Raw genomic sequence first — 12025 nt, 5'->3', positions numbered from 1 at the left:
GCATGTAGTTTATATAAGCCAGTTGTTTCAACTGGTTGGATTGAGAAATAAGCCAGTAGGCTTTCCACACCAGAGGAGTGCTCTACTGAGCTGCATGTACATCATATCACAGAATTGTCACAAACTATAGCTTTTCATGATGCTGGCAAAGAAACCAAAGCAGATATATTGTTGGCTAACTTGCATGAGTTGTGCAGCCTGCTAGATAAACTTTTCATTCACAACTCCGTATCAGAAGATGCAACCATGACTTGGTGAACTCAACACAGTTTTCTAATCTTTCCATCTTTTATGGATATGAAATATATGGCTGCTGTTTCTTCTGTGTGTAAATTCCCACAAAACTGGCTGATTTCAAGGTAATGTTGAACTAAAGACTAACAGGACTTTCTGAAGTATGGCTAATTTCAAGGTAATGTTGAACTAAAGACTTAACACAACTTTATGAAGTAGAGTTATTTCAATACAATTTCAATCTGAAAACACTGGACATAACTGCTTGGATTGGTCCAAATAATGTCTGCGGGGTGGGGGGTGGGGGGTGGGGTGGGGGGTGGGGGGTGGACATGTGCATAACACCATAAACCTCAATTTTGCACTACTTTTGGCTTTGTTTAGAAATAAAAATTCATTTTGTGATATTAAAAACACCAGGATGACGAGAAGCACTTCGTATGTATGGAATAAGATAATCTAAATAATAAAATCTAAGTAATGTCTGATTTCAGTTGTCAAAAATGTCTTATAGTAAAAGAAATATGCCTTAGTGTTTAAAAACTTGGGTCTGACCCTTTAATATATGTAAGAATTTGACAATTCCTGATGGAAAAACTGAACTGCAGAATGGTGATTCCCTCAATTTTGTGTATTAATTTCGTGAAGAAAGAGTTTGTTTGTAATTTTATATTGATAAATTAGTTACAGACTTGGAATTATAAAAACTGAACCAGATAATTTTTTTTACCTTTGTGGTTGTATGAACTACAGAACTGTTAACACACTAGACCATTCATATAGTGTGCCAAGTGGATGTGATTCATACTTTCATGAACACAATAAACAATTTCCATTTGTTGGCAAATTGATGATAAAGTTGTTAACACAATCTAATCTTACATTGACAATGACAAAATTGTTAAAGTGGACAAAATAACAAAGTCAACATTATTCTCTTGTTTGGCCAGCCTGTCTTTATTGGGTTTAATAGAAGAGATAAATAATATTGTTTTGTTTTGGTTTTTGGGTGTGTGTTTTTTCTGAAAGACTCTTTCCTAATGAAATTGATCTAACATCAAAAAAACTTTTCATCAAACCTTGCAATAATAACTCTAAACTGGACATTGTAAGAAGGTCACCAAAAGCTGATTCTGTGGTCTCTAGTTCCTATTTTTGTTTGGGTATGATAAAGCTTGTGATAATATGTCTAAACTGGACATCGTAAGAAGGTCAACAAAAGCTGATTCTGTGGTCACCCATTCCTATTTCTGTTTGGGTATGATAAAGGTGAAATGATGATGTTTTTGTTGAGGGATATTTTTTCTGGAAGATGTTTTCTAATCGGGTCGGTCTAATCACCATAAAGATGGTTGTGTTACTGCATCCATGCAATCTGCTCTGTTGTCAGGTGTCTACCGGTGATAAATTGTCTCAAGTTCTTCCAGCACCACTCTGCTATCTGTCGCTCTCTGTAAGGCAATATATCTGGCCACGATCCCTTCTTGTGCAACATGCCACATTGTTTATAGCCTTTACTTATCACCCATCATGCATATGGACATGATTATGCAAACATATATATATTTTTTTCTCTCTGGCCGCAACCATTTTAAATGGTAAAAAATGTCTGTAAAATGAGAAGCTAGAGATTGAAAAATAGAACGAATGGTTTGAATGGGATTTGACCCAAAACATCAATGCTCCAATTTCATGGTCTTCAGCATGGATGGATGGATGGATGGATGGATGGATGGATGGATGGATGGATGGATGGATGGATGGATGGATGGATGGATGGAAAGATGAATAGTTAAATGGACAAGCAGGATGACATCCTTTGTCCTTATAGTTTAAACTGTATGAGTGATCATTAAATATAGGCAGTTTTTGCTAGGCCATATTATATATCATAAATATAAAGCTAGTCCTCTTACATTTGAGTAATAACAAATATTAGAAGCAAATTTTCTAAATCGGTTTCACTTTAAAAATCTTTAATTGGCTAACCATACACATAAAATACATTTTGACCTACTACAAACAGCAGAATGACAAGAAATACATTGCATTTGCCCAGATATATAATATATTAAGTAAACACTTGTGAGTAGTATGTAAATAATCAGTACAAAAAGCTTAATTAGCCAAATATAATAACACTGCCCAATAGCTAAGGTCAATGCTTTCAATTTATTTTCAAAAATAAGCTTACTGACCAGCTAGTTCCCTGCTAACAAAAATGGTGCTTTTAAAGCACATACTTTTTCAGAAGAATTTACATTCTGGGTGGGATACAAACCAACATTTGTTTAAAAGGATGGCCACACTGCATTTAGATTTATATGTTCATAAACATGGGAACATTTCACTTGGCAATAAATATAGACAGGGAAATATTTAACAACAGATAGTCCAATCTTTTGTGTCTGCTTGAAAAATCAGGAAGGTGCTTGTGACAGAAATTTATGTATTTTGGCATATGGTCCGTATTAATGGTAAACAACACAGGAAATCATCTATTACAATAGATTTCCTCCATGCTTGGGTCTTTGAGATAAAGGATTTTTTTTCTCTTCAGCCTCCATGGCTTAGACAGACATGTGCGTTTCATTATTCAGGAGTGAGTGGTTAGGGTCGCATAATGAGCTTGCCTCACAAAAATTGCAAACTCTCCGTTTCATGTTTGGTTAGCTCTTCATCACAATGTTGATCTGGAGAGATTTTAATAGACTATCATCAAAGAAAGCCATTTTGTTTGATTATTATCACTTTTTGGTTTCTAGATGAATCAGGTTTGATAATTTGGAAACGATTTACCTGCAGAGTTGGTCCCAGCTTTCTTTTGTTTTCAGTTTAGTCCAAAGTTTTTTTTAAAGTATTGTTTTTCTCTAACTCTTTTCTCTTACATTCTTTTAGGAATGAGTCATAAGTAGGCATTTAAAAATAGCAATTATGACACAAGTAAAGCAAAAGAGAAAATGATCTAATCGAAACAGAAAGGAGATATATAAAAAAAACATTTTCATCTAGTCAGACTGCATATTAAAAAAAAAAAACCCAAACTGTTTTGGGGTTTTTGGTGTGTACATGTATATACATTTCTTCTTATATGTACCGAACATTATTCTTTAACATCTGCAGTCTCTGTAGTAACTATTTCTTCTTTAACATAATTTAGAGAATGTTCACACTAAAGTTTCAGTGGCGCGCTGGCACTGGTGACTTTGCCTCTGTTTGGTTGTAATTCTTAATACCCCCTAAAAGTTTCCTGACAAGCTTTTTGTCGCCCTTGGTGTAACATCTTAAAATCTGTATGACACTCCGCATTCACAAACAGTGCCTCTAATGGGGTCTTTGAGCTCTTTAGCAGCTCCACAGACTAACTTCTCTACTTGTATACCCAACAGAAGTGACACAGACAAAAAGTCGTAAGGACACATTAGGCGAAACTGTTATCAGTGACTATTACTCTGGCGGGTGTTGTCGCTCTTGAAGATGGACTAATTTCGCTTGTTGTCGGCTGACATAAAGTCCCCTCAGTCGAACACAGAGGCATGCACACACAAAGTGCTGTAACAAACTAGTTGAGAGATTGTGTGACACTTTCAAAAGATACATTCCTTTACAGGAGCACTCTTTGCAAATGCCTAATGGAAGTCGCTTCAACAATTGCTGATTTAACAATTGATGTTTGCAATAGTGGAGTGCCAAGGTCTCCGTCCCATTTCCTTTGCGAGATTTGGCTTTTATTTCCTTTCATCAGGGGCCATTTTCTTTTGGGTCTGTTATGGATTTTTTCTTTATTTGCCGTGCTGGCCGAGTATCCCAGAAAGAGATGTCGGTAATGGCTAGGAAAGAAGCTTGTCACTTGGCCGATTCAACACAGCCCTGCACTTAGCGCGTACAGCATGCTTAACACTAATTAGTATTCATCACACCAACCAGCAAACTTTTAGAAAAACTTACAAAAACTTTTATATTGTATCATAGTTTTAAATACATTCTACATAGTCAAAGTAGCAAATATTTAAAAAGTCAGTTGAAAATGAAAAACCCCTCCACATTGATTGTGGTAAAAATAATTTTCTGTTTAATAGTCAGCACATGTTTAAGATTTGTGTAATTTTTAATACAGTATTTTGTAAAGTAGATACTAAAATACTGAGTTTACAGTTCAGAAAAATATTACAATGCTTAGAAATAAATAAATAATAATAAATAAGTCTTACAAATTGAAATATATAACCATTAAAATAGAATTTAAAAACTTATCAAACAAAATAAATAAATAAATAAATAAATACTAATACAAATAAATGAAGTGTCAGCAAAAGGCTGAAGTAGTTGGCTATTTATCAACTACTGTATAATATTACCAACATGTGTGGTCACAAAATATTGTTAGCCCTGATGTAAAATACTCTAGAGGCAGGACATCCCACTCAAAGACAGTGGGAATTCTCAATTCTGTTATTGTAGTTGAAAAAGAATTTATCATAGCAGTTCATTAGCTGATATCAGATGGCTTGCTAGATAGATGGTGTGAAGTGGCCTATATGACAGTTTTCCAGCTTTGATGTGCCTGGGATCTTCTGATGTGTGCTAACAGAGAGAAAACAGTTTGTAAACGTGATTGTAAACAAACAGCTCCAATCCCTGCTGGAAACTCAGCTGATAACTAGAAGGAAGTATATACAGTGTTCTACTGGAAATAGCCTTCTTGTGTGCCACGGTGGCTCTTTTTTATGTAATAAAAGTGTATTTTGTTAAAATGCCATTAATTCTGGCTGTAGTATTAAACTGTATGAATGGCCAACAATTTTTAAATGAATGAACTTTTAATATGATGACAGAGGTTGAACTTGGCTCACATACCTGATGGATATTCGGTCTGGCAAGCCACAAATTTTGACGGCCTGAATCAAAACCTGCTGGCCCAGACATGATTGACTTAAACTAATGTGTGGATATCAAAGTAAAATAATTACCAGTCTGATGGGATGACAGGTAAAAAAAAACTCACGACAGTAAAATAATTACCGGTCTGATGGGATGACAGGTAAAAACCCTCATGACAGTAAAATATTTACCAGTCTGATGGGATGTCAGGTAAAAAAACCCTCACAACAGTAAAATAATTACCGGTCTGATGGGATGACAGGTAAAAACCCTCATGACAGTAAAATAATTACCGGTCTGATGGGATGACAGGTAAAAACCCTCATGACAGTAAAATATTTACCAGTCTGATGGGATGTCAGGTAAAAAAAACCTCACAACAGTAAAATAATTACCGGTCTGATGGGATGACAGGTAAAAACCCTCATGACCAGTGGTGATGTTGACCAGCAAAAATTGGACGGGACAGCAAAATGTCGACTCCTAGCTTGGTGATGTTGACCAGCAAAAACTGGACGGGACATTCTGGGACCGCAGAATGTCGACTCCTAGCTTGGTGATGTTGACCAGTAAAAACAAGACGGGACCGCAGAATGTCGACTCCTAGCTTGGTGATGTTGACCAGTAAAAACTAGACGGGACCGCAGAATGTCGACTCCTAGCTTGGTGATGTTGACCAGTAAAAACTAGACGGGACCGCAGAATGTCGACTCCTAGCTTGGTGATGTTGACCAGTAAAAACTAGACGGGACCGCAGAATGTCGACTCCTAGCTTGGTGATGTTGACCAGTAAAAACAAGACGGGACCGCAGAATGTCGACTCCTAGCTTGGTGATGTTGACCAGTAAAAACTAGACGGGACTGCAGAATGTCGACTCCTAGCTTGGTGATGTTGACCAGTAAAAACTAGACAGGACCGCAGAATGTCGACTCCTAGCTTGGTGATGTTGACCAGTAAAAACAAGACGGGACCGCAGAATGTCGACTCCTAGCTTGGTGATGTTGACCAGTAAAAACTAGACAGGACCGCAGAATGTCGACTCCTAGCTTGGTGATGTTGACCAGTAAAAACAAGACGGGACCGCAGAATGTCGACTCCTAGCTGTTATGTACATATGTGTCACAGTGGCATGCAAAATGGTTATAGAAGGTGTTATATTATTTACAATACTGTTTATTTGAACACATACATGATAGTGCATTGTAATGCATTACCTGCTAATTAGTACTATAATACCAATATGCACATCTGCATGATGTGAAAACCATGTGTGTGCAATTTTTGAGGCAGGGTAATTGAACATGTAAGAGGTAAATGCACAAACTATTCAGTGTTAACTTACGCAACAGGATCTACAGGTAATTACATTGATTCCTGTACCAAGATGCGTGAAACATGTGTGCTTATACATGCAGCACGTTTTAATTGTGGCATTAACTATGTTAGAAACACTCAAAATAATTGCACTTTAGAAAATAATGCATGTATCTTTTTTCTGTTTGTTATGTAAAGGTGACAATTAACAAACCACTCTTCTCCTATAGACAAGGCACTAGATAGAGATTCAAGGAACCAATCACTAGTTGGCCAAATCCCTGTTTGACTCCACATTTATGCAGAGATACGGTCTTGATTGCAGATAACGGTTTGTGGTTCAGATTCTGAATGGTTAAGTCATGTGAAGGTGACAATTAACAAACCAGTCATCTGATTGGCTATGATTGGTAACAAACCAGTTGCCTGATTGGCTATGATCAGTTGCCTACCACAGACATCTGGGTCGTCTACATGTAAAAGTTTGTAAACTATTTCTGTCAAATATTTAGATTCCCTTGCTTGAAACATTATTCTGCACACATCCATGTGCACAGTGTTAAGTGTCATTATTTACAGAACCTATAGAAGGTTGTGGTGTCTGTGCAGGTGCTTTATAAAAGTGGCAGTCCTCCTACATACAAACTGGGAACCATATATTGTGGTCAAGAGCAACTCTTCTACAATCAAAGCACCTGACCATGATTCATGTCTGAATACCCTCTTAACTCTTTTGAACTTTAGTCTTGTGCAGATACATCTTCTTCAAGGGTGAATAGCATGAGTCATTTACCACATTGTACACGTGTGAGGTGTGGGTGGGTGTGAAATATTAATACAGTATTAATACAATTTCTGATAAATAATTTTAAAAAAACCCATTTGAAAAAAAAATCACTATCAAAATTAATTGGTAAATATATTTGTCAAAAAAACCCAACAACCCCTCCACCCCCCCCCCCCCCCCCCCCCCCCCCCCCCCCCACACACACACACACACACATTTGAAACTGTATAAACCCAGTAACATGAATCAATGTTTACTGACATCTTGGCATAACACGCCATGGGTAGTTTGGTCCAAGAAACAATTAGCAAAAGAATTTTATATTTAATTAAAAACTGGGTCAATCTAGCAACATATTTGACTACATATTCCTCTGCTGCTGTTGTTGTTACATTTAAGTCATTTAGGTTTGTTTCTGTAGTAATTAATTTGTGATGAAAACAGTTTACAAAGTTGTGTTTATTAAGATTAATCTGTGTGCCAATGTTTAGTGTAGTCATGACATTTTGAGTACATATGTTCATTGTCAAATTCCTTTTGATATAGCAACACTAGTTTAAACATACATGAATTACTGTATAACCAGCAGAAGAAGATGACATGAAATAGTAAATATAGGTTTTCCAGATGGAAGCTTCAGCATAAAAATAGAAGTAAATGTAGAAACGCATAGATAGAAAGTGAATTCTTTTTTCTCTATCTCATCTGTTATATCATATTTCTCTTATAGCAGGCACTGGTTAAAATTAATTGCTTTTTGTTTATTATACCTAAAGGAAAGGATGGGAATATTTGTTAATGAAATTTCAGCACATTTTGAAGTTATGTTATTAGGTGTCTAACATGGTTACCTGGACCCTAGAAAATAAGAAAGAAAACCAATGACATATAGGCTACTGCTACTAAGAGAAGCAATAATATTTTATATAAATTTTCTCATAGTCATGACAGTACATGCCACAGCCTTTGATCTATCAATCATGTTGCATTGGTTGGGATAGGAACCGGCCTCGGTGGCGTCGTGGCAGGCCATCGGTCTACAGGCTGGTAGGTACTGGGTTCGGATCCCAGTTGAGGCATGGGATTTTTAATCCAGATACCGACTCCAAACCCTGAGTGAGTGCTCCGCAAGGCTTAATGGGTAGGTGTAAACCACTTGCACCGACCAGTGATCCATAACTGGTTCAACAAAGGCCATGGTTTGTGCTATCCTGCCTGTGGGAAGCGCAAATAAAAGATCCCTTGCTGCCTGTCGTAAAAAGAGTAGCCTATGTGGCGACAGCGGGTTTCCTCTAAAAACAGTGTCAGAATGACCATATGTTTGACGTCCAATAGCCGATGATAAGATAAAAAATCAATGTGCTCTAGTGGCGTCGTTAAATAAAACAAACTTTACTCTTTTTTTTTGGTTGGGATGGGGAAAACCCACGTAGGACAAAATGCCCTACAAGCAGTAGTGCAGTTGAGTGCTCTCTACCAGTGAGCTAACAACACCGCATCCCTCTGATTATACTGGCGTTTATAATTTAAAAATGTCATCACAGCTGTATTTATTCCATTGATCTCTGTTCTGTACTAGTTTTGAATTAGAAACTAGACTGGGAGTGGCAGTCCTCTTTGTGGCAGTGCAAGAGAGTTGAAATCTCCAGTTAAGCATCTCCTCTGGTGGCTGTCTTACTATCTATACAAGGCACTAAATAGAGATTCGTGGAATCAACCACTGTTTTGTCAAATGCCAATTCCACTCTGCATTGAGCAAAGAAACAGCCCTGATTACATATTAGGGTTTTGTCATTCATATTAAAAGATATACAGGATGGTTGTTTTGTATACCATGTCTGTGTCTATCTATTGTTGTGATGAAGAATGGCCTGGTGCTGTGTGCTGTATGGACATTGTGTCAAGTCTAAACTTGTTCCTCATCCTTTATAACTCTGATGGTGGAAATGTGGAGAACGTAGGCCAATTAGCCAGCCGTGGTCCTGTGGAGGGCTGTGAGAAAACTGGAGACAGATGTTTTCATCAGCTTGTATCCTCACTCTCACTACTTGTTTGCTTTCCATTCCACAGCTTGTTATAGGAAATATCTTCCAGATGCTGTCCACTCAATCTGTTTGGCACATTTTTTCTTTCTTGTTTTTTTCAGAAAAAACAACAACAACCAAAACAACCATAGAGTGTTGTCTTTTTTAGCTCTGGAACAAGGCATGGTCAGTTGGTAGTGGAAACAAAACTATTGGCCAGTTTTGTTGTTTGACCATAGGGTGTTTTCTTTTTTAGTTTCGGAACAAGGCATGGTCAGTTGGTAGTGGAACCAAAACCACTGGCCAGTTTTATTGTTTGACCATAGAGTGTTGTCTTTTTTTTAGTTCTGGTCAGTTAACTGGTAGTGGAACAAAAAGCCAAAATAAAACAAAAAACAATTATCATATTAGGCTGTTTCCAGTTAAAGACTGGCCACTGTGGTGAAGTGGTTAAACCATTTGTGATTGTGATATTTTATTATTATATAAAAAACACCAATAGAGGGGTTATTGTTATGAAATATTGTTTGTGATGAGATATTGTTATGAAAGATTGTTTGTGAAGAATTATTGTTATGAAAGATTGTTTGTGAAGAGTTATTATTATGAAAGATTGTTTGTGATGAGTTATTGTTATGAAAGATTGTTTGTGAAGAGTTATTATTATGAAAGATTGTTTTTGATGAGTTATGATGTATTGTTATGCAGCTGGTTACATCTCTAAAATTAGATGTATGTCTTTTCATGCAGTATTGATATGCAGCTGGTTACATCTCTATAATTAGATGTATGTCTTTTCATGCAATATTTTTCTTACAAACAGATGGTTGAGTATGTATGGCTCATTGTTTCTGTTTTAATTTGATAAACTTTATATTTTGTGTTTTATTTTTAGGACCGGTCGGGCAGCTCCAGTCCTGTGACTGAGAACCACAAAGCAACAGGTAAGTCACATCAGTAGTTTTACATGTAAATAATAAGTCCATCCTTCTGTCCGTCTATCATTCATCCATCCATAAATACATCATACATCAATCCCATCCAATGAAATCCATAATCCTGTCTATAGAAAACCCATCCAAACCATTAGACTACTCATCCGATACCCATCCATGTCTGTCCATCCGTCCAACATCCATCCATCCACTCATCCATCTGTCCATCCATGTGTCAGTCCATCCATGCATCAGTCCATCCATCCATCCATCCATCCATCCATCCATCCATCCATCCATCCATCCATCCATCCATCCATCCATCCATCCATTCATCCATCCATACGTCCATCCTTTAGTCAAACAAAGGTAGACTACACTGCAATCACAACCATACTCTTATTTATATAGATTAAGTCTGAAGTATGAAAACCTTTCCCCAAGTCTGAGTCTTGGCCACAAAGTCGTATAATCACAAGTCCTGATAATTAATTTTCTTGGAGGAGACAATTTTAGTGGGAAAATCTTTTCATCTTTTTTTTTGAAACATTTCATGGTCTAGCTAATTTTTTTATTTGTCACAACCCCTGCCCTCCCTGCAAACTTACACCCAGTGCTTTGACATTGTGACATATTTGGAGTGTATGTGCAATAAGCTATCATGTATGTGATGGCGGGAACGATCAGTCTACTACAAAAGGTTTAGATCAATCGTGTCAGTGCACCCGTACCTCTGGTTGATGTATGTGCCACTTTAATTAATGCTTTGCTATTTTTATATCTCTCACCTCACCCTGAAGGATAAGAAAAAACACTTTATAGCCATAACAATGACTTATGTGTACCTTGGTGTTTATTTTTGTGTTGTTGGCATACTGCTGTTTCATAAACGTTTCACTTTTAATTTATCTTCATGTTTAGTCAGTTCAAGCACTGCCCTGGACACCAACCTCAGCTATCTGTTATTAATCATTGAAACCTGCTCTGGGTGATACAAACTACTTTATGAAAATCATTTGACACAAAAGAAACTGAAATCGGATAAAAAGCAGAAAAATTGCATCCCTGGTGATGCCAGTATGAGGATGTGAACCCAGTACCTACCAGCCTTGAGACAAATGGTTTATAAGCACTACAGCACAGAGGCTGTAAATTATCCTTTCTGGAAGTCTTTTGTTGCTGCATTCTAAACTCCGTCTCTGTTTTCGCTGTAGGGAGGAACTCATTAAATTGCCATTTTTCAATTTGTTGCATCAACAAGTCTGAAAGAATTACCACCAATCCTTTATATTTTAATGGGGGATTCGTTTAGAAACAAAACTTGCCCAGTTACAATTAATCTCTCTAACAGTGGAGATGGAGGCCGGAAGTTTGCTGACAAAAGTGGAATTGTGATATTTGCCAGAAAAACTCTTTGACTTTTATTCTTTGGGAAGGCAACTTATTGGAGTTAATCATTAACACAATTCTGTTAACCTTGCAATAGTGAAAATGTAAGCTATCTTGTCAGAGTCTTAACACACAGGTTCTAATAAGAGTTGTATTTCTAATTGTAGCCAACATAAGTGCAATTACTTAATGAATGTTTATTACAGCTCAAAGGTAAATATCACATTTCAAAGTATAATAATTAAAATTGATCTTTATAAATTTTATATTTTTAAAGTTTATATATATAATGCCATTATAGTAACATTTGCTGTTTCATAAAATATAATACATTGTTTGGAATATAATTTTGCAATGAATGAGTAATTGTAATAACAACTGTAGTAAAAGTATTTAATGAGCGACTCACCGTTTCATCAAAACAAAATATTTCCTTTAGTACAAGTAAATTTTTAAGTGC

At 36.6% G+C, this 12025-nt stretch overlaps 1 protein-coding gene across 1 annotated transcript in view; it reads left to right on the top strand.

The window, feature by feature from the left end:
- LOC121381811 (transcription factor SOX-13-like) overlaps positions 1 to 12025 on the top strand; it is a 76283-nt gene that overhangs the window by 25709 nt on the left and 38549 nt on the right. Inside the window, exon 5 of the mRNA XM_041511167.1 lies at positions 10137 to 10185. Coding sequence (XP_041367101.1) covers positions 10137 to 10185 — 49 coding nt within the window. The remainder of the gene's footprint in view (positions 1 to 10136; positions 10186 to 12025) is intronic.

The sequence above is a fragment of the Gigantopelta aegis genome, chromosome 9, assembly GCF_016097555.1.
Source record: "Gigantopelta aegis isolate Gae_Host chromosome 9, Gae_host_genome, whole genome shotgun sequence".
Classification (NCBI taxonomy): Eukaryota; Metazoa; Mollusca; class Gastropoda; order Neomphalida; family Peltospiridae; genus Gigantopelta; species Gigantopelta aegis.
The sequence above is the reverse complement of the archived record's forward strand: the minus strand, read 5'-3'. Positions and strand labels throughout refer to the sequence as shown.